This window comes from Pseudonaja textilis, chromosome 3, assembly GCF_049901715.1.
Source record: "Pseudonaja textilis isolate UNSWEBS1 chromosome 3, rPseTex1.2, whole genome shotgun sequence".
NCBI classification, from domain to species: Eukaryota; Metazoa; Chordata; class Lepidosauria; order Squamata; family Elapidae; genus Pseudonaja; species Pseudonaja textilis.
The window spans coordinates 174,803,398-174,826,970 of NC_141992.1; the positions used below are offsets into that span (position 1 = coordinate 174,803,398).

General features: G+C 40.4%; 2 protein-coding genes across 3 annotated transcripts in view; one reads left to right on the top strand and one right to left on the bottom strand.

Moving 5' to 3' along the window:
• VIRMA (vir like m6A methyltransferase associated) overlaps positions 1 to 11,364 on the bottom strand; it is a 31,186-nt gene extending 19,822 nt beyond the window's left edge. Inside the window, 9 exon segments of the mRNA XM_026705962.2 lie at positions 1,054 to 2,203; positions 3,781 to 4,092; positions 4,525 to 4,647; positions 4,979 to 5,147; positions 6,060 to 6,087; positions 6,089 to 6,106; positions 6,497 to 6,583; positions 7,694 to 7,809; positions 11,225 to 11,364. Of these exon segments, the coding sequence (XP_026561747.2) occupies positions 1,054 to 2,203; positions 3,781 to 4,092; positions 4,525 to 4,647; positions 4,979 to 5,147; positions 6,060 to 6,087; positions 6,089 to 6,106; positions 6,497 to 6,583; positions 7,694 to 7,809; positions 11,225 to 11,287 (2,066 nt within the window). The 5' untranslated portion in view covers positions 11,288 to 11,364.
• Positions 11,365 to 17,319: 5,955 nt separating this feature from the next.
• The window catches only part of ESRP1 (epithelial splicing regulatory protein 1), a 52,040-nt gene continuing 45,786 nt past the window's right edge, over positions 17,320 to 23,573 (top strand). For both annotated transcript variants that reach the window (XM_026705960.2, XM_026705961.2), the window contains exons 1-3: positions 17,320 to 17,729; positions 18,863 to 18,991; positions 21,922 to 22,035. In XM_026705960.2, coding sequence (XP_026561745.2) covers positions 17,598 to 17,729; positions 18,863 to 18,991; positions 21,922 to 22,035 — 375 coding nt within the window. In that variant the 5' untranslated portion in view covers positions 17,320 to 17,597. The remainder of the gene's footprint in view (positions 17,730 to 18,862; positions 18,992 to 21,921; positions 22,036 to 23,573) is intronic.

Genomic DNA, 23,573 nt, shown 5'->3' on the forward strand with positions numbered 1-23,573 from the left:
AGGAGAGATTTGACCCATATAATTGCCAAGAGTCAGACACAACTGAATAGATAACAGCAGCATCATGATATTAATCTGAGCCTGAATTTAATTTCAATAGATCTATACCTGTTTTATATTTTTGCATTAAAAAAAATAAAAAAACATTATTTCAAATTTTTATTGATTGCTATATATTCATTCCATCCAAGAAGTCAAGACTATTTGTTAAAAATTAATTAATAATTTTTCAAATCAGATGACCTCAAATGTCCCTACGAACTTAATGAAGCAGATGGCTAATTATTACTATTTTTATCCACATAAGCAGAAAGCACTACCATTGGTAACAAGGAGATTACAACAATTTTCAAGGGCTACAAATTGGAAATATTGTAGGATATTCAGGGTGTAGATTATGCACAATCTTCTCTTTAAAATCATGAAGGACTCAGAATAGCACACTGGTTAGCAAGTATTAAGAACTTGCAAATTACCTATAAGTACTACCTAGTCTTCAATTTTAAGTAAACATTTGAGTAACTCAAATCTTTTTAATTTAAATGGGGAAAGTGAACTGACTTATTAATGAAAATGAGAAGAAACAAAAATGGAAATGAAAGTAGTAAAGAAATTAAAGTATTTCCTGTTAAATCAACAATATTTATTAAATAACGGACATGCATTATAAGGACATATTAAAAAGAGTGGGGGGAGAACTGGTGATCCTCTGGAACAGGGGTCTCCAACCTTGGCAACTTTAAGACTTGTGGACTTCAACTCCCAGAATTCCTCAGCCAACTTTGCAGAGTTGAAGTCCACAAGCTTTGCTGTCTGAGGAATTCTGGAAGCTGAAGTCCACAAGTCTTAAAGTTGCCAAGATTGGAGACCCCTGCTCTGGAACATGTAAGCAGACAATCCCAAACTGGGTCACGTTTCAACTCCAATTAGCCCAAATTTGGCTTTTAAATATGCTGTGCAGTAACAGTGGAGAACATATCTTGAAGGTACCAACTAGAAAAAACAGAATACGCATAAGTAAAGCCATCTACCAAAATAAAAAAATATACATACCTGAACAGAACTGGAAAAGGATCATCTCTTTCTGGAGGCCCTGTAATACGTGCTGTTGTTGGAAAAGATTTCACAGGTGGCTGCACCATGGTGTGCGGGGCTGTCTCCATCAAATGCAAAATTTCATCTAAAATGTTAATGAGTTTTTCCATTTCTCCTTCATTCATAGTGGAGGACTCCAAAATATTGTCCATATCCATTGGAGCATCTACATCATTATCATATTCCTGGTTGCCTCTTTCGGGTCCAGCATCTGGATCCTGCTCAGACTCAGAATGATTTGGAAGGGGGGGAGAATTTTCTGCTAGCTGGTCACCAATTTTTTTGACCTCGGACAGAATCTCGTAGAAGTGACATTTCTGTAAAATGGCAGAACCTGCAGTGACCACCCTTACAGTCTGGTCCAGCAGAATAAGTTCCAACAGCCTCTGATAGCCACTTTTTTCATTGGCCTCCAAACTATTCCTCAAAAAAGCCTCCATCCCTTCAGTCATGCTAATAACACTATCCAAAGCTTTGAAAGCATTGAGTTTAAGGGAAGAGGATACATGATCTGCAAAGAGCAACTCAAATAAAGAATCAATTACTCCCCTTTGCAAGAGTGCTTCTATTCCTCGAGTTCCACATTCTGCCAGCGAAGAGACAAGTTTTGTCCCAGCTTTCAGCTGACGCACGTTCAACGCAATTGGTTGTCTCAAGGCTACTTGAAGATTTAAAGACTGCATTGTCCAGTCAATCAACTGGCTTAGGTAATCCTGGCTTGTATCCTTTAATTGCAAGTAACTTAGTCCTTTTACTACTAAACTGGGTATTTCTTCCAAAGCTGTGACCCACTTTGCACCTCTCTCCTCCTGATATAATTCAAGGACCTCAGTCAATTTAACAGAACTCTCTATTGCCCCACTGTTTTCCTTCTCTAGATCTTGATCTCTCATCTTGGCAACTTCCACCTCAAAAGTGGTCTTGTAGGGGCAACTGAAATATAAAAGAGGTCCAAGCTCCCTATCAAAAGGATCATAGGTTACAGGTGGCACTCTGGCCAAATCTTCAGCAGTGTATTCAATGTCAAAACTTGGATATTTAAACGTCTCTCGTTCCAAGTCAGCAATTCCATCTTCATCACTTGAAATCTGTTCATAACCATCATCTCCTGAAACAAACATTTAAAATATCCTTGTTAAAGTTAAAACCCATGTTTTAACTGTTGACTAGATAAAATGACATACTGGCTCCCACTTTGTGTGTCCTTCTACAAATACATACCTCACTGAAGTAATAAATAACGTATTATCAGTCAAAGTATACATTAAGAACATAAGGCGATAAAATGCTACATAATAATCTTCTCACATCTAAGATTCTTGTGTTTTTCATTCCAAAAGTTTCTATAAATTTCAATTATATGGACCTCTAAAAAGGTGCATGTACCACAAAAAAATGACTGCCAAGTAAACAAGACCAAGGTCAAGCTTCAAGTATTCAAAGAGAAAACAAAAAGAAATACTTTGGCTAGCAATGGTTTCTCACTTTTATAAAAGCTGATGCAACTAACTCAAAATAGAAGATAGATGCTCAAATATACATTAACATGTAAAGACAAATTCCAAGCGTCTTTGCAAAAAATATTTGAATGTACTGGCCTACAATCCCAACAGCCCTCCCAAAGATTGCAAACCATCTTTATTATAGCCACACTGAAAAGATTATTAAGACACAGTGAACAGCTCCTTTACTTTCTGGCCCTTGTTCAGATGGAATGCCTATGTTTAGAGCTTTTCGGCTCCTACTGTATCTTTAACAGGACAGGAGAAGAAAATATAACATATAAGATAATATGTATTTAAAAAGAATGCAGAAATATTGCTGATCTGAGAACATCTAATTACTAAATGTCAGAACAAGGACTAAATAGTCCTAACAGAATGACACTAACTAAAGCACTCGCTACTGGGTGGAGTAAGGAAGGGTATCAGTACAGCAAATATATATACTGCAATCTAAGCTTTGGAAAAATTAAATATATTTTCAAAGGAAACACTAATTTAGGGCTCATCAACAGCTCACATAATGACTGAATTATTGCAAATTACTGATTTGATTATATATCCAATTATTCCCTTTTCACTTACAAATGTTGGCAGGCTCTCTTGTAAAAATGAATATTTTTTTCACCCTTTCCCAAAAATTAACAGTTAAATCTTCCTTTCTAAAATTATGTGTTTTCAAAATTGGTTCTTAAATACCATACTCTCAACTTGCAGGTAAATCAATGATTGCCTGTTAACATCAAGCAAGGATTCCATTGTATGCATTGCAGTATGCAAAACACTACGTTAAGAAACCAAATATATTTTTGTGCATCGTGTATTTGGTTCTCTAATTTAGACATCAAAGTAGTGAAGTTATTTTAGAAAGATCCAAAGCTTTTCCTCTCAGATATGACAATAATGAGAACAGAATTTTCTCCTGGCTACCTGATACAGGCATTGGCTCCTCTTCTTCATCAACATCATGTGGAGGGAGGCCAGGTGGGGTTCTTGGTCCTCTAGGTTGGCCATCATAGACTAAGCAAAACAGAATTTTCATACACTGCCAACATTGGTTCAACTACAGTGTTCTTTCAACAGGGTCAGATCAGATATTTATCTGTGAGTCAATGCTTATCAAGCAAGGACAACATAATCCATGCATGCATGAATCAACCCTGGTAGCTTTGAATTTGCCTACCTTCACCTTCTTCCTCTTCATCATCTTCTTCCTCTTCTTCCTCATCCTCATCGTCATCCTCATCTTCATCCTCATCATCATCCTCTTCATCATCCTGAATGCTATCTACTGTTTGACCATCATCATCCTCTTCCTCATCCTCTTCCTCGTCAACATCCACACCTTCTTCATCATCATCCATTTCTTCTGCTTGTTCTTCTTCCACTTCTGCCTCATCAGAATATGGACCTTCTTGATGAATGGAAGTCCGATCAGGAGAAATAGGCTCAAAATAGTCTCTGTGATCAACATCATCATCTTTTTCTCCAGCAACTGAAAATAATGACATTAATAGCAAGAAAATAAATTGAATGCTTGAGGCTTCAACACTGAAAAGTTACTTACAAATGAAAATTAAGTAACAAAGATATATGATTTTAAAGTTATATTGAAATATACTATTGACCCATCAGATACTGCACCACCAGGTTCAGTTTTACATAATATGGATGTAAGGATGTGAAGATTTTAAAAAATGAATGGCAATTCTTTATTAATGGAACCTTGTATTATAAATTATAAAGTACCGTATGTGGGAAGGAAAATTCTTAACCCAATGCAAAAACCAAATATATTTTTGTGTATTGTATATTTGGCTCTATAATTTAGACATCAAAACATATATTAGTGAAGTTATTTTAGAAAAATCCAAAGCTTTTCCTCTCAAATGTGACAATAATGAGAACAGAATTTCCTTTTGGCTACCTGATACAGGCATTGGCTCATCTTCATCATCATCAGGGGGAGGGGGGCCAGGTGGGGTTCTTGGTCCTCTAGGTTGAGGCCGGGGAGGGCTGCCATTGAACTGTTCCTCTTTCTCTCCATCAGCTGTAAAAGATGTTTGAGCCAAAAGAAAGTTATGTATTTTTTAAATCGAACTGTATGATAAACAAAGGCCAAACTGTTTTTGCAATTCCCTTCAGTTTTCAAAGCAGTGAAAATGGACTGCCAAGAGTGGGATGGGAGAAATAAAATTTAAAGTGATAAGAAAACAAAACCCCGTGTCTGGTATCAACAACATCCCCATACCCTTAAGGGTTTAAATTGGGAAGATAATTATTTGGAAAAATTCTGAGACTTGTGCTGTACTGATACTCATACTCATGAGCTGACAGAATGAATTCTATTGAAAATAGTATTGAAAAACACAATTGCTCACCTAATTTTGGAGTTCTTTTCAAAGCTTGTTGTTGCTGAGGAGGTGGTGGTGGTGGTGGTGGTGGAGGAGGAGAGTCTCTATCATGGCCCACCACTCTATCAACAGAGCCATATATTGCCAGTGTTAAGCAATTATACCAGCCTCTTAAAACTAAGCCATCAGTGTTTACCTGCATTATTTAAAATAAAAAACACAGAATTTAAAACATGACTTTCTGCTTTTGGAATAACAGTGTCAATTTCATCAGTTCCATTTTATGCGTGTTGCTTATTAAATAGTATTTCAGCTTTGAAAATCCTGTATTTCCAAATTCTACAACAGTTCTAAAATATATGCTTTTTATTTCAAATGCTTTCAGTTCCCATTACCAGGATCTATCTAAAAACATGAAGCCCATTTTTGCTAGGAACATCTGTCTATTAAACTAAGTATCACAAAATGCTATGACAAAGAATGAAATTTGGGAAAATATCTTTGCCTCCTTTCTGAATGATTGTAGTATAATGTCATTCAACAATGCCATAAAGTACAGGGAAATCACAAATCATCATTACACACAGCATTTCCTAAAGTTTTCAATTTGGTAACCAATTGCATCAAACCGCCACCCATTTATATCTCTGATGACTGCCATATCTAAAAAAATACAAAACAAAATCTCAACTCATAAGATCTAAGGCATTATGTAAACAAATTTATGTATATATTTGTGTGTGCATATACACACACACAAACCAATACCTAAGCTATTCCATATCCTAGAAAGGTTTCCAATGAAAAAATTAAGTTTCAGGAAGGCGCATGTGGTAGAACAATTTTTTTCTGATAATAATACTCCAAAGGTTCAACAGTTTTAATTACTCTGAATTACACTTGGAAACTAACTGGTGATGAGAAATGTTTATAATCATTTCCTCTTAGTAACCCTTCAGCACCCATTGAACCAACTGATGATTCTGAGAAGACTTCGATGAAATACACTGAAAGCAACCCAGCCTCTGAAGATTACCTCTGCCAAAAAGGGTTTTTTTAAAGTTATATTAACTAACAAGAAAGACATCACAATTTACATAATAATTACCTTTGCGTTGGGCCTGAAAATAATTGAAGTTTTCATCATACTCCAGGCTATTAAGCAGAAAATCAGATATTAGGTAATAAACATGCATATCTTACTAGCTAATCTTACAATAGGACCTTCTTACAACCTATGCTTTTAGAATTAGGCTGACAACTATACATCTTTGTATTTAAAAGGCAGAATACAGGAACTCTGTACATGCATTTTATTCATTTTCTGTAAACTGTGTATCCCAATGTTATGCAATAGTACAGTTGGACAAATTTGACAATGTGATAGCTGAGAAGACCACACAAATTAATGGTTATAGGAAATGGTAATTATGTGTATCACAATTCCTTCTCAAGAAAAAAGTGACAAGTTTGTTTTTTCTATTCCATAATTTTATAGTTTCAAGTAAAGTACATTCAGTGTTTTATGAAGTTCTTAGTACTTACCTTCCTAGCCTGTCAAATACAGGTGCACTTGGTTTGCTGACATTGTTGAAAAACAGGTCTAACTGAAATGTATGAGGAGATGTCTCACTGGGAACAAATTAAAAGTGAAAAAAATATTTTTATCAAAATCTGGTTAATGAGCAAGGCAAGCCTTAAAAGACTGCTAATCAATCTGCAGGAAGATAAAGAGTTCCCAACTATTAAAAATAGTCAATATTTACATTATTAAGATCTTATTTCATATATTTTGTAAAATACAGTCCATATTTTTCTCAAATATTCTTATGAGCAGAATGTCAGTTGCAGGTACATTTTCTATATATAATATAGATAAAAGTACCAATACTTTTATTTTTAGATTAAAGCTTCTAATAACATCTAACAAAATCCACAAAATATAGAAAAAAATATTTTTCTTTCTTTCCGTACAACAATTTCTATGACATTTGGCAATGTGTGATACTATTCTTTAATCTCACTTATTTCACTAGCTTTCTGGCTAATCTTAAGCACATGTATATCTACATAAAATTCTGAAGTATTAAAATGTCTTTGCAATATACTTTACATTGAATCGCTTGAAAGTGAGATGGCCAGCATATAAATTAAATAAATCAAATATTGAATGCAACTGTCAATTATCCTCTTTTCCAACTAGAGGAAGTTGCTTTTGAAAGGAGTGTAAACCAAGATCTCAGAAACAAACATCTATTGCTTCCTCTTTTTCCATCTTGAGTCATGATTTGTAATATCTGAATTGGGAAAAGAAGAATTGACATTATCCAGAACTGACTCCAAACTATGGCTGGCAAATCCAGTTCAAAATATTATTTTTCAGCAATTCTTTTACTTTTTTTATCAGCATTTCATAAATCCTGCCATTACTTATTCAAAAGTAATTTTTCAAAATTAAAAAATTATAAGAGCTATAGTTCCTGTCTCAATTAATACATAAATCCTTTTCAAAGTTCTTTTATATTTTTGGTTTCTTAAAGCAGAAGTCTATTCCATTATACAGTGCTGGTTAGACCCAGGAAATCTCAGGTTCAAATCTATTGCAAATTTAGGCACATACTTTCACTCTCTGATTCAGTACCCATTTTACAGAAGTTAACGTCTTTTCTCATAAGAATAAGAGAAGCACAAATGATGTAGAAAACAGTGCTGGACAATCTCTTATATCATTTTCTTGCTTACCCATAAGCTCTACTTTCAGGTAAGTTAGAGTGAGCTCTTATTCCTGGAGGAATCACACGCACTTCGTTGATGTAAACTACACATGGAAAGCGAACCACATCTACATTACTGCTTTGCTAGGGAAAAAAATGAACAACATTCATGAATTTTGAAGTGCAAAGTATCTTGTTTTGTTTCAAGAGCACTCAAATCTGTCAAAATATGCATTTTCACACAAATGTAAAATATGCATTTCACTCAATCCAGACATTGCCTAAAAGTAGCAAGTAACAACTATAACCATCCATTCTTCCTGACGTGTCCAGATGCAACATGCCTTTTGCAACAGACAATACCATTAAAAACCACCTGCAGAATTCATTTTAATTTGGCTTTTGTCATTTTAACGGGGACCGATTTTTTATGATAAATACTGTAACCCTATGTACAATATTGTATGTCTGGACACTTAATAAACTTGAACATTTGGCTCACCATGAGTTTTTACTTGTTTTCTTATGCAGACATGTCCTAAACTAGCATGGACTGAATTTGTGATATTGTGAAATTGTAACATAATATGTGGGTGGCCTTGCAAAACTTGGGCATGAGATGCTGTCTCGGATCTCTTAACAGTCAGATCAGAAAACTGAGGATTCTCTGTAATGAATCAGGCATTTAAAAATGGTGGTGGGAAATTTGTACTTTCAGGCTTTCAAGATTCCTTTCCAAGTAGCCTTTCAATAAAGTATAATTACTTCATCTAGTCATGCTTCCTAGTCATGGTTTACCTGGAAGGGCTGACAGGAATATTGACAAATACTTGTAGGAAGATCAAATAACACTATGTTTGCTGTTATGCAACAAATATTGTGCACAAATTGTGGTGAGAGGAAATGTTTTAGTTAGTGAATTAATTAAAATTAATCTTAGCCATCCAATTTCAATGGACCTTTTAGGGACAGACTGATATAGCATTAATAAGCCTGATGAGATGCAGAGGCAGATGATTTGCAGGAAAGGTCCAGGAATTGGTTTGAAGAGGCCAAACAGTCAAGAAATAAAGATCTGAAAAACATTTGCAGAGTGACAAGTGAAGAAAAAAAAAAGTTGCAGAAAATAGATTTAATATTTAGCAAAAATGTGGAAAAAATAATTATTCGTAAGAACTACTGACACAATCTAACAGTATTTTACTTAAAATGTTACTGCTCAGCCTGCAGAAACCTAATACCTATAATAACCTTGTGGATATCTTTTCTTTACAGGATATGTGACTGGTTTTATCTGATGTTCAACACAGAAGTTCAACTCCAATAATTTGTCAGCAAATTATTTTAACATTAAAGAGATAATTCTTAAAAAAAAAAAAAACACCCCAACTTCTTATAGTTTTAAACACTGACTGCTTTTAAATTCGACACAATCTAAGAACTTTTAATGAAAAGGTGCATAAAGAGAAACATCTAAACATTATAAAATCTTCCTGAGTGCAGCTCATCCAGGATGGCACATCAATGTGAGCTGTGGCAAGAAGGTTCACTGTGTCTGTCAGTGTAGTGTCCAGAGCATGGAGGCACTACCAGGAGACAGGCCAGTACGTCAGGAGACATGGAGGAGGCCGTAGGAGGGCAACAACCCAGCATCAGGACCGCTACCTCCGCCTTTGTGCAAGGAGGGACAGGAGGAGCACTGCCAGAGCCCTGCAAAATGACCTCCAGCGGGCCACAAATGTGTATGTGGCTTCTCAAACAGTCAGAAACAGACTCCATGAGGCTGGTAATGAGGGCCTGACGTCCACAGGTGGGGGTTGTGCTTACAGCCCACCACTGCGCAGGACGTTTGACATTTGCCAGAGAACACCAAGATTGGCAAATTTGCCACTGGCACCCTGTGCTCTTCACAGATGAAAGCAAGTTCACACTGAGCACATGTGACATGAGTGACAGGGTCTGGAGACGCCATGGAGAACGTTTTGCTGCCTGCAACATCCTCCAGCATGACCTGTTTGGCAGTGGGTCAGTAATAGTGCGGGGTGGCATTTCTTTAGGGGGCCGCACAGCCCTCCATGTGCTCGCCAGAGGTAGCCTGACTGCCATTAGGTACCGAGATGAGATCCTCAGACCCTTTGTGACACCATATCCTGGTGTGGTTCCTCCTAATGCAACACAATGCTAGACCTCATGTGGCTGGAGTGTGTCAGCAGTTCCTACAAGACGAAGGCATTGATGCTATGGACTGGCCCGCCTGTTCCCCAGACATGAATCCAATTGAGCACATCTGGGACATCATGTCTCACTCCATTCACCAACGCCATGTTGCACCACAGACTGTCCAGGAGTTGCGGGATGCTTTAGTCCAGGTATGGGAGGAGATTCCCTCAGGAGACCATCCGCCACCTCATCAGGACCATGCCCAGGTATTGTAGGGAGGTCATACAGGCACGTGGAGGCCAAACACACTACTGAGCCTCATTTTGACTTGTTTTAACGACATTACATCAAAGTTGGATCACCCTGTAGTGTTTTTTTCCACTTTAATTTTGAGTGTAACTCCAAATCCAGACCTCCATGGGTTGCTAAATTTGATTTACATTGATAATTTTTGTGTGATTTTGTTGTCAGCACATTCAACTATGTAATGAACAAAGTATTTAATAAGATTATTTCATTCATTCAGATCTAGGATGTCTTATTTTTGTGTTCCCTTTATTTTTTTGAGCAGTGTATATTCTCCTGATACATTTTTACTACAGTATCCAGAATAATTTAAGCACCTAACATTGGGCAAAAGGTTCCTTTTACCTATCTCCTAACAGAAGAAAACAGTGTGTTAAATTAAGTTTTTATATCTAAAGAACAGAACTATGAAGTTGCACGCATATATATAATCCACACTAATTTCACATAAAGCAGTATACCACCCGCACTTCAATATCTTAGAAATCAAATAGCACACAAATATGATTTTATGCAGAGAAATTTATATCCAAAGATACTTATTTTTGCTTATTGTCTATACAGTATTGCGGTGAATCCCATGATTTCTTTTACCTTTATGATGAATTTTAAAAAGCTACGTGTTTCTAAATGTTGACTAACATATGACGATTTTATTGTTGTCCTTATTTAACTGGATTACTCATATACAGGCATTTCTCCCTTCAAAACTTTACCAGGGGAGAGACAGGAACAGGAATTACATCGCTATGAACGGGACGCACATATTTGGGTTGAAAGATATATATTTGGGGGACGCGGGAAGGTTGGTTATACCAGAACAGCAAAAAATTGAAATATCCATCATATCTGTACACGGCCGCACACCTACTACCTATCTCAACTACATTGACTTATTTTTAAAAAACCACCCTATCGCTACCGTTACGGGAAGCCGATTTCCTTTGCGGAGGCTGCAGAAGGAGTCTGAAATTAAGACTCATTAATTGCCGTCCGATAATGAACATCTCTCAGAACCCAATTCCATCCTAACTGGAAGGCGGGGGGGCGGGGAGGGGAAACGGGATGGAGAGACCCACATTGCCTCCGTTACCTCAGTGCTCTGGTGTTTGAAAGTATCCAAAAAAAGCAGCTCCGTTGTTGCATCCGCCGCCATCTTGCGTCGGCGGAAGCGCCGAACTTTCGATGACAAACACTTCCGGGGCAAAAAAAAGGGGGGGTTGGCACGTGGTTTGCATAGTTAGTTGAGTTTGTACAAAAAGCCAAGCAAACCACTTATGACCGGAGGTTAAAAATCAGGAAGGCGGGAAATCTTTTTTTAAATTTTTTATAGGCGGCATATGATAACAGCACCTCTTCTACAACCTCTGGAGGTCGACCGCGAGCGGACGGGTCGACCCGATTGTCAAAACCGCCGTACAAGTCTCTTATTTAGGAATAGTATTGTTTGCCTAGGATTGGTTCGGCGTGTGAATCTCGCTTTAAGTTTGTTTTTAGTAAACCTGCAACGAGTGGGGATGAATTTTATAAGGCAGGCGCATTTGAAAATAAGCAGCCCATATAACGAAATGACTTCTGAGATATCCGACGCCCGGCTCGGGGTGCCTTCATTCAGGTATACACCTAACTGTCCAAATGAGCAGGGAGGCCGGTTCATGATGAATAAACGAGCATCGAACTGAGAAAAGCTTTTAAATCCACAGAAGGAAGACGATGGCACCTTTGCTGACCACCACATTTTATAAAAAGACACCCAAGTTCCACTCCGTATCGGATGGGGTGAGCCGTAGCTCACGAACGTGGCTATCTTTTTAATAAAAATGTATTCGGAAACGATGCTAATTTCTTGATTTTTTTTTCCTATCATTAACATGACTCTCTGAAGTTCACTGATGTTGAAAATAAACCTCAGGCACTGGGCTTAGTCGAAACTGGTCTATGAATGTCACCGCTGGTCCGTATCCTTCAGGGATTCTGACTGGTGCCGTGTTTCTGTCTCCTGTTAAAGCCGGTATAACATCCCGAATACGATATATTATTACAGATAAATTCCACGTAAAGTCCGGAAAGTAATTTGGATACCAGGAGTTTTAATGCCTGGTAACATCTACACAGTAAATAAGGAAAAATATATCAGCTTGCAAAAGTTGGTGATCCGATAGGCTTCTTTCAGGAGTTCATTTAGGATGACTGGAGACCAGTTTTGACAACTGTATTCTCTGCAGAAATGCGCAGTGACTTCTCAGTATAGTACAGTAAATGATCTGTTCCGATTTACTGTATTTCATCTTAATCGAGTCTTATCTAAGTTAACACCTCCAAATGTCCTGTAAAGCACTCCACATACACAGAAAAGTTTCTAAACTCTTAGAACTCAATAAAAAAGGGAGTGATTTTGTAAGCCAAGTCACTTGGAATGCCTCAGAAAAAAAATGAAAAAATATAACACAAAAAGTATTTCTGCATTTAGATTTTCCCATTCTGCCCTCATGCAGAGCTAAGCAGATGTGTGTGTGGGGGGGGTGTTTTTTACTAGAACCAGGAAACTTTGTAAACAAAACCACAAAAAAATGGCCAAACCGAACAGCCAGCAAAATGCTGATAAAAAAATCGACCGCCTAGACCTGATAGCAAAGACTTCGACTTAGCCATCAAAATGCTTCTGAATACAGATGGTTCCTAGAAATTTCGAACCCCGAGTTCTGCCCTTAAACACAAAATGCAAACTGGAGCTAACCCCTATGCCACTTCTTTTTCAACCTGGTACTTTCCAGATGTTGGACTAACTCTCAAAATCCTTAGCTGGGCTAGTGGTTGTATGGGCGAAAGATTCGGCAGTTGAAGTCCAGCGGATACTGAAGGGCAACAGGCTGGGGAAGCATTGTCTAATAATTCATTGTGATAATATCTGATGCTAAAAAGAAAAAGCAAACCGGATAGACATAAATCCTCATTAACGTCCAGAAATCTACACAAATCTTCTGCGATCCCTTTTTTTTTACTGTATTTTGTAGACTTTCCCGCAATCTGGGCAACGCACTTAAGACTCTTACGGAACAGCCCTGTTATCTACCTATCCGTTCCTTTACATTACTCCCGGAGAAGACGTAGCGTCGGGAGTAGCAGCAACCCGCGGAGAGGCGAGCGGCTGCGCAGGCTCCAGAAGCGCGATCGAAAAGATTTGGATCGCTTTCATGAATGGCAGGCAGACCATCGGCAGGGAAGAGCTGCTGCTTTCACCCCCGAGGAGGGTGGAGCAAGCGAGAGTCTCCGCCCCTTCCAAAGCAAGAGGCCCTGGGACGATTGGTCGCTTCCTGCAACGATTTGCTCTGCAAGGAAGAGGTGGTTGGTGTGGGGCTTCATACCTCCGAAACTTCCAGGAGCGCCTAATCCTGCAGCGACGCTGCCATTCAGCCACCTGTTTTCGGCTGCCCCAGTTTCTATCTTGCCAGGGAGACGCTGGACAAAAGGAGCAGATATTTGTTGGTGGCTTGGTGTGACCTGGTTTGAGAGGTGGACCGGCGGAATGCCTTCTCCCTCCTTGGATAAAATCGGGGGGCAGGGGGTGAGTGAATGAAGGAAGAGCTCCTCAACCCAAGGTTGATGGCGGAACCCTTTTTTAAAAAAACAAAAAAACGATTAATTCCATCAGCCTGGAGCTTCGGCGGGTATGTTGCATTGCAGCCAAACGAAAACCTCAACCAAACGGACTTGCTTGGAAAGCAGCTCTTCCCCCAAGCTGGAGTCCAATTCCCATCATCCTCACCAGCCTCTCCCAACTGCTGGAGAAGAATCAAAGTGGCGGGCTGGTTGGACAAAGGCTGGTCCTCCCTCCGGCGCTTCCCCCTCTGGAATCTGCATTCGCCAGCGCCTGCCTTGTTCACCTGAGCGAAGGGGAGGGCGGCGCCTTGACTGAAGAAAGCGAAGACAAATCAGAGCCTACCGCGCGAAGATGCGCCCTTCCGAGGCTGACTCTGGTTTCCCCGGTTGGGCTGGTTCTTCGGTGGCTTTTCGGATGCTTCCTCCACAAACTCGCGCGCTTGCCAGGCTCTCCCCTTGCCCGCCAAGTCGAACGCTATCCCAAAAGGCCGAGCTGGCGGCCATCCCGCTTCTTGGCTGAATTTTGAGTTAGCCAGCCGATTTGGAGGGAATCTGATGTTCTTTTGGTAATTCAGTGCCTTGCTAGAGTTTAGCTAACTGGGTTTAACACTACTGCCTTCACTGTTCGCTCTGCTGTCTTTCAACTTTGTCACACGATCCTATTTTAAAATTTTATTTCAAAAATAAGGTGGAAGGGGGCACAAATGGAGTTCTCTGGAAAGAACCTGGGCTGCATCTTAGGACCATCAATTAACTGGAATACAGCTCACTGGAAAGCAAATTAATCACCTGCCATATTTACACAATACATACGATTAACGTGGTTAGCTAACTTATGATTCAGTGAATCAACTAGATTTGGAAGACTGCAGGTACTTAACATTCAATTCATAGTTGCTCAGGAGGGAGACCTGCTGAGTTGAATGGCACTTGTACCTTAAGAAGAATGAGTTTTAAAAGCAAATGTCATGTGTGCTTATTCCAAACTAAGGCCTACTAGATTCACTGGAACTTGTGTATCAGATCTACAGTTTGTTAAATCTACTAGATACAGGGCTATTGCCGCACTGTACATACAATGGCCATCTATTCCACTCCTCAATTCTAAATGCCTTGGGCAGTTACTATAGCTCTTTTTATTCCAACTTGTGCCCCTCCCTTTCAAGTTAACCATCTTTTATCTACTCTACTAAAGCTTTTGGATTGCAACATTGAAAGTTTGCAAAGGGCAGCACACACTCTAGCTGCTTTTACTGCAGCAGACTAAGATAACATCTTAAAATATCTAAAATTGAATGGATTCAAGTACCTGAAAATAGCTCAAGCCCTCTAGCATTTCTACAGAAATATAGTTTGACCCCTAAGCAAGACGACTATGGTATCAGCAATAGTTTGTTATGTGCATTTAAACAGAGCTTATTTCTACTTGGAATTATTGGCAGCATTTTAATAACGTTGACACAAACTTACTCTAGTTATATTTCAGTATAACAAATTTCTATATTTAGAGATAAATTGCACTAATGATATAGGTGCAATTTATCTCAAGTATCCATAAGCTTGGATTGTTGACAGCTCAATTTTTCTATATTTTTTTAATACGGATATGGTAACTCTTATCAGGATTATTCATCCATTGCTGCTTAACCAAACAATTTAACACCTCAAAATTTGTTGAATTTCAAGCCAGAGTTGGCTCCTGACACATGCAGCTTTCCCTGCAGTTTTCTTAGCAACTTTTTGGAAGTAGTTTGCCATTGCCGCATTCCTAGAGCTGAGACCGGTCTAATTTCACTCCATTTGGCTTTATGCCTAAGGTTAAGACTAGCACTCATAATTCATGGCTTTTTAACCTTGTGCCTTAACTATTACACCAAATTGGCTCTCATAATTTTTTTAAAAAAATTAAAATTGTAAGGACTGAAATCCAACATAAAGAGCCCCAGGTTGAGACAGCATTATATTCCAGGTTCTTCTGGAGTTCCTCAATCTTGATTTGATATACATAGTCGTTGGCATGTTTGTTTAGGTGTAAAACTCAATTTGGATTTTAAAAACTCAGTTTCAAGTAGCTAAGTTTAGAAGTACAGCCCTATAAATGCCTCATTAATTATAAGTAGTTTTGGGGCATTGCCCACACCCTATTCAATTTATTTCTGCCATGATTCCACATTTTATCAGTGTCTTATTTATAAAATAAGTCATCCTTATGATTTGTGTGGCTCTGTGTCCCACCCTTACGTCATTCAGAAAATTTTTGAAGATCCTGTTGTGCTCCTAGACCTTGAGGTCATGACAATGGTGGAACCCCATTTTTGTTTGGTTTTATTTGCATTGTATATAATACAGTATCTGGAAAGTCAGTTTGGTATAGTGATTAAGATATCAGGTTAAAAACTGGGAGAACATGAGCTCCAGTCCTGCTGCCTTAAGGCATGAAGCCTGCTGTATAATCTTGGGCCAGTCACTCTCTCTCAGCCCTAGGAAGCAGGCAATGGCAATCCACTTCTGAAATCTTGCCAAGAAAACTGCAGGGTCCAGACTTAGTTAGTGCTAACTTGAAAGGACAAAAAACACCCCCCCACCCCCACCCCCCAAAAAACCCAGTCTATGTTGTGCTTCTGGTCCCTTGTATTTTTCTTTTAATGAGTTGGTTTTAAGTTGTAAGCTGTCCAGTTGAGCAGCCTATACATTTAATAAAAAGAAAATACCCAAATAGGAACCAAGACCATAATGCATTTGTTAATAACTTCTACATCTTTAATACTTCTACCATACTGCATGTATGAATGGCCTTTCCAGTGAGATTTTCAAAGCTTATAACTTTCTCATTTAATATCCTTTGAAAATCATAATTTCCAACTAAGCAAGACACTTATGTACAGTACCTGTTTGCAGCATCATGCAAATATGCCACCCTACTTAGTTGGACATTTGTGGTATCGATAACATATACCTAATCAAGTATCCTCTTTTAAAATGTCACAAGACTCTTTGTAGTTTTGCAACAGGGCTCACCATAAAGACGCCAACCAAAGTAAGGTATGCTTTAAACCGCAATGCGATATTTATTCGCAATAAAAAAATCCAGGCCAAACTTGCACCAGAAGTAAAGGTAAAGCAGCCTCTAGGAACATTGGGCTATCTCTCATTCTCAACCCTTCTGACTGCTTACACACCCGGAAAACACCTGCTGAGGAAAATTATAGTGAAATATCCACTACTAGACAAGAAGGCGGATCAGCTGCTTTACACTGACAGTCCCTTTGACCTCACTAGCCCTCAACCACCTCTGCGCTCTTCCTGGCTGGAGCTCGGCTCCCCTATAGCGAGCCCTCAGTGGTCCGTCCCCTCTTATTGCCACGTCCCAATGGGGAAGCGCCAATGGGCGGGCTCCCTCAGGTGTCTCCAGCGCGCTCGGTTTTACCTGCACCACGTGGGGAGGGAGGAGTGGGCAGGTAGAGCCACCTCCCTAAACAGCCAAGCCCGCAGCCATTGCGCGCTTCCGAGGGGTGTAGCCCAACTTATGCTTCGGAATTGGCTCCCATGTAATTAAGTTTCTAGCCCCCCCACCCACCTCCCAAAGCCACACGGGGCATGCGTCTATCTCCTAAAAGAAGGACCAGGACGGAAAAGCAGGGCTTTGGTGGCTGGAGGTGGGGGCCAGGGAGGGGGCGCGCTTTCTTTCCTTTCCTTACACTGTAAGTTGGGCTCCGAAATAGCGGCTGGCTGGGTTTTTTGTTGTTTCTTTTTTTTTTGCGGGGAGGTTTCTTCTCTGCAAAGTTCAGTGAAGTGCCTGGGTGTTGTTTGCCTTTCCTTTTCTCCACCCCAAATTCGGGGGGCTTGCTTTCTCCTCCGCCCTCAGCATGACAACGTCTCCCGATTACCTGGTCATCCTCTTTGGGGTCACCGCTGGGGCGACCGGAGCTCGACTGGGCTCCGATGAGAGTGAGTTAATCCAGCTCCTGTGGCGAGTAGTAGATCTGGCCAGCAAAAAGGTATTTTATTTAATTTATTCGTTTATTTATTTTGGCCCGGTGTGGAGTTGGCGGGTTAGGAATTTACCTGAACGTGGCCTTGGACAACCTATGCTTCCTCTTTAAAAGTGAACTGGCTCCCGGATCTTTTAAGGATAATAGTTAAAAAGAGTGGAAAAACTGAGGGGACAAGCCCAACCCGCGCTTATCGGGGAGAAATTCCACCACCTCGATTTCAAAAGGGAATTAAAACTTCGCGGGGGGGTGGGGGAGTTGTCCGACCTGTTGTAAAATCGTGGGGATGGATATCCCACAGAGGAACCGTAACCACTGGGGGGAAAGGCATAGATAAATTAAAGCAGTCTTTGCAACTGCGGTGAGCAACGCGTGTTGGGCGTTTTCGTTCGAAGGGGAAAGTAGGCTTTTTTTTTTTTTTTTGGAGTGGGGGAGGGAATCAGGGAACGTTGTGGGGTTAAATGTGCTTCTCTCCTCCTCCCCCCCCCAAAAAGGAAGGGCGGGGCTGGAGCCAGGAGTCGAGATGGAAGGGCTGGATCCCCGGTTTTGGATTCCAGTCGTTGGACGGGGGGGGGGGGGGCGGGGGTGTCCATAAATGAGCCGCCTGGTTCTTCCAAGGGGCTCAAAAGGAAAGCGTGGGACGACCAAGGGGCCCTGCCGTCCGTCGAGCAGGTGGAATGGGAGCGAGTCCAAAGGAAAACGCGGAGTTTTATCGGAAGTCTCATTGGAGGAAAAAAAGGCACTTTTCTCCTTCAGCCAAGGAGTCTCCAGCCTTAGTCGCTTTAAGTTTGGAGAATTTTAACTCTCAGAATTCCCCAGCCAGCTTCGGCTGGGGAATTCTGGGAGTTGAAGTTCTCCAAACTTAAAGTGGCTAAGGCTGGAGACCCCTAGAGATCAACAAACCTCCCCCAGCCCCAGCTAAGAAAGTTCTCCAAACTTAAAGTGAAGTTCTCCAAACTTAAAAGTGGCTAAGGCTGGAAACGCCTAGAGATCAACAAACCTCCCCCAGCCCCGGCTAAGAAAGCCTTCTTCACCGCCGCCCCGACCCCTCTTTGGGCGGCCGGGCGGGGGCGGTCAGATCCCGAGGGGGGCGAACTGATCTCTTCCTTTCCTCCCCAATTCCCCGTTTCCCCTTGGAGGTGGGCAGTCTTCACCACGTCCTGATCGGGCCCGATCGCCTGGCGCTGACGGACGAATGCAGAGAGGAAACCGGCCTAGACGAGGACAGTCTGGCGCTCGCCCCGCAGCTGGAACAAGCCCTGGGGCAGGTAGGCGCGACGGACGAGCCCCTTTCTCTTCCTCCCAGGGCCGAACCCTTGGCTTGCTTTGCCCACCCACCCACTCCCGCCCCGACAGAGCTTTCTGGAAATCGGGGTGTGCGAGGCGCACCAGATCACTCCGGGGTTGGGTGTGTTGTGGGAAGGGAAGGAGATTAGAAGTGACTCACCACCCGAGAGAGAGAGAGAGAGAGAGAGAGAGAGAGTGAGCGGGAGAGGCAGGTGGCTTCTTGCCCACGTGGGGCTCTCGGTTCCCTGGCTGCTTGGTGGGTGAACTGGGATGGGCAGCCTGGTTGAGTCAGGTTGACTTCTGAGGCTACTGTCCTGTCATTGAGGTCTCTGATACCTGCTGCTATGGTGCTTACGATCACTTTCTCATTAGTGACCCCCACCACCCCCACCGAGTTGTCTACTCCAGGGGGTCTTCAAACTTGACAGCTTTTAAAACCTGTGGACTTCAAACACCCAAAATTCTTTCTCCAGTCATATTAGCTCAGGAATTGTGGGAGTTGAAGTCCACACGTCTTAAACTTGCCAAGTTTGACCCAGTGAAGAATCTAAGGGGGAGAGGTAGAAGTGGTATTTAGCAGGTTTCGGTCAGTTCTGGGGAACCTGTAGCGGAAATTTTGAGTCGTTCCAAGAACCGGCAAATATCACCTCTGACTGGCCCCGCCAACCCCATCTATTCTCTGCCTCCCGAGTCCCAGCTGGGTCTTCTTTTGTTGCCCTGCACTGGAGAACTGAGCTGGAAAGCAGGTTAGTGGGGTGAGGAGGGAATGGGATTTTGCAATAACCTTCCCCCAGGAATGGGGATTTTACAGTATCCTTCCTCTGCCACGCCCACCAATAATAATACTTTATGGTCATTGTATGAATATACACAGTATACAAATACAGTGAAATTCATATAACACCCAGAGACCAGACCAAACACACATGCACAAATGACAATTCCCAAACACACAAAGCCACGTCCACATAACCAGTAGTAAAAAAAAATTTTGAATCCCACCAGTGGGAAGAGGGTTCAAAGTGGTATATAAGTCTAAGTGCTATTGCTATATTGATTTGTATGCTGCATGTCCCAGCTGTGGGTGAATCCTATCTTCTTATTGCTACATCAGTACAGCAATGGTTGAATGACCCTAAAGCAGCGTTTCTCAACCATGGCATATTTAAGATAAGAGGACTTCAACTCCCAGTGCTGGCAGAGGAATTCTGGAAGTTGAATTTGGTGACTTTAAGATCCACACATCTTAAAATGGCCCAAGTTGAAGAACACTGCCCAAGGATATGCAATAATACATTGGCAAGGAAACATCCCATAATACTATTCAATCACATGTGACTAAGGGCTGGCAGAAGACCTTAACTGAACTCTTGAAAAGTTTCTGGTTTCCCCCCTGGTTGGAATGGCTGTGTAAATAAAAATTATATTTGTGCTCTAATGATTCGGATCAGATGCCTCTTACTGCTTTCTAACTATCTTGGGTTTCTCACTATATTTCCTAGAGAGCAGTGGATTTCTCATTGTACAGTCCAGTGCAGAGGTCTCCAAACTTGGCAACTTTAAGACTTGTGGGCTTCAAGTTGCCAAGTTTGGAGACCCCTGGCTCCAGCACATTTAAAAGACTGAGAAAGTCTGATCTAGTGTCTCCCTTAAAGGCTGCTTCCTTTTCATGGTGCTAATGATGACTTTGCCATGCTTTTGATTGTTGAAGTTGATTATTACAAATGCATCAAGATTAGTACAACTAATACAGTTATTCTAGCTTTTCAACTGAAAGGTACAAACTCAGTCAAGCTGAGGGCAAGCACTGCTGATCACATGGGAACATCTACCAAGCGTGTTTGTTTGTTTTTTGCAACAGTACAAGGGTGATTGACCATTATCGTCTTTTCCCCACTTTCTACTTAGCCTAAAGCTCTAATTTCCTAGAGATGTCCCATCCTAGCTCGATCTAGTGGTTAAGGTACCAGGCTGGAAAGTGGGAGGCCATGAATTCAATTCCCATCTTAGCCGTGAAAGCCAGCTTGGGTGACTTTGGGGTCAGTCATTCTCTCTCAGCCCAACCCATCTCACAGGGGGGTGGTTGTGGGGAAAATAAGAGGAAGAAAGTATGTTGGCTATGTTCACCAGCTTGAGATATTTGTAAAAATAACAAAAGGTGGGATACAAGTAAATAAAAATTAACTAGTTTTGACCCTGTTTGTCTTTTTTCACTCTTTGTACTAGCCAGTTTGGATAGATACAACTCCATACAAGCCACCCTTCAATCATTTGCACCAAGTGTATCACATTACAATTCTCAATTTTGTGTTTTCTGGAAGACTGGAGAAGGCAGATTTAGGTGATCTTTTTAGATGCAACAGCTTTTTGGAAAGATATTGATAGTGATAAGACAAATCAAAAGAAATCACAAACATTAGCTCCGTCAAATAGGCTGACACAGCTATTGCGTGTTGCTGATTCTACAGTTATTATCAAAGAGTTTGAACTGATACCAATTTCTATAACACTGGAAAAGCGGTCTTCAATTAAATCAGACTTTCTGTGGCGTGCTGGGAAATTGGAGGAGTCCAGCCAAGATGTCATAAAAAGTATGATAATTCAAGTTATTAAAGCGGTGTTTCTCAACCTTGGCAACTTTAAGACATACAGACTATGGTGGCTGGAGAATTCGGGGAGTTGAAGTCCACACATCTTAAAGTTGCCAACTGTATTAGAAAGCTAGAGTGTAAGAAAATGAGGAACTTCCCATTTGAGGGGGAATTGTTTGACATAAACAATGCCTAATTTACTTAACTTACATTGCAATTTCATTAAGTTATGCATCCTTAGTGAAAGTATGCAAATATTAATTTTACAAAATGCACTTTCATATCATAAGTGGGTCTTTCTGCGTTGTATCCTTTTTTAGTTCAACCAGTCTGTGAGCAATGAGCTAAATATTGGCGTTGGTACATCCTTTTGTCTCTGTGCTGATGGGCAACTTCATATCAGGCAAGTTTTGCACCCTGAAGCATCAAAAAAGGTAAGGGGACTAAATTCAGTCTCTCTCTCTCTCTCCTCCAAAAAGCAGGCTGTGATGCAGCACTGAAGGTTCCCCTTAAAAACTCACATTTACTGTCGCATTTCTGCTTATTAAGGCTTATGATATTATAGTTGGAATCACATTCATTACTCCCTAGCTTAACTTTTGGGGTTCCTGGTGTTTGAAATATGTGCCACATTTTATTATTCAGGCAATGTTTTTGCATTTCCATGATACAAAGAACTAAGAACTGATTTAATCTTTATAGAGTTGTTTTTTGCATCAATAGCAGATCTTGCCCACGAGTAGGTATTGAGGAGCAGAAGGAAGTAGCCCAGCAAAACCATCATGTCTTTTAGATGCCAGGGGAAAGTTTTTAACTGATCTAGAACAGTGCTTTTCAACCTTAGCCATTTTAAGATATAGAGACTTCAAAATACAGAATTCCCCAGCCACTGATAGGGTTTTGAAGTCCCTACATCTTAAAATTGTTAAGATTGTGAAATAGACTGTCCTCAATTCTTGTTAAGACATTTTGCTTGCCGCTTATTTGGTTGTACTACTTTGTTTTGGATCTTTTTCAAGTTGTCTTGAAATTTAGAATAAATATGACACATATAACCATGGATAACATATCTTTTAAAAGTGTTTAACCCAGTAATGATTGCTTGCATTACAACAATTCTCTATAAAGAGCTGTTGCAATTTGTCTTTTTGATACAGAACGACTTTATATTTAGCTGCAATTAGTGCATTTCATTGTTTTTATCACTCTTCTATTCAAAGAGATTAAATCTCTCATCTGCATCTTCAAAAATCACATTGCTGTAGTTCTTGAAATTCTGGTAGTAAGCAGTATCTATTTTTCAAGCATTCCCACTGTCTCAGTGTTAGTGTCTCTGTGACAAAAATATGTTTGTGACATGAATTCACGATCTTAGAAAATAGGTAAGCATGCCACTCATATGTCACTAATGTGTCATTTTTTTCCTTTATTGTAAATAGAGTTCTTCTTAACCTGCAGGTATCATTTCTCATAAAGCAATTGAATTCAAACTGTAATTGACTAGTCTTGCTCCTTGCTAATATTCTGCTCTTCGGCCATACCACTGAATAAAACGCATTCTTGAGGGATTGGAACCCAAGACAGTGCTTAGTTCATCCAAGCAGACTTGGTCCTCCTTTTAGTATAAAGGCCCAACAGACTACATATTTTTAATTTTCTCTTGTTCTCACCAAATGAACAAATTTTGTTATCTTCTTCTGCATTGTTTATATATTCTAAAATCCTACACACATCCTATAGCAAAGCTGAAGATCTCTCATTTTATAGTGGCTTTGACAGTGGTTACTTGGCTGTTCTTTAAAAGAGAAAGTAGTGATAAATAAACTGATCCAGCTGGCAAACTCTTGGGGGAAATTAGTTTACATTTAGTCATAGTTGCTACAAACCTACCACTATCTGAGCATGGATGATTTCTACTCGGCCTCTGAGCAAGATTAAATTGATGACACGTTGCAGTGCTATCCACATGATA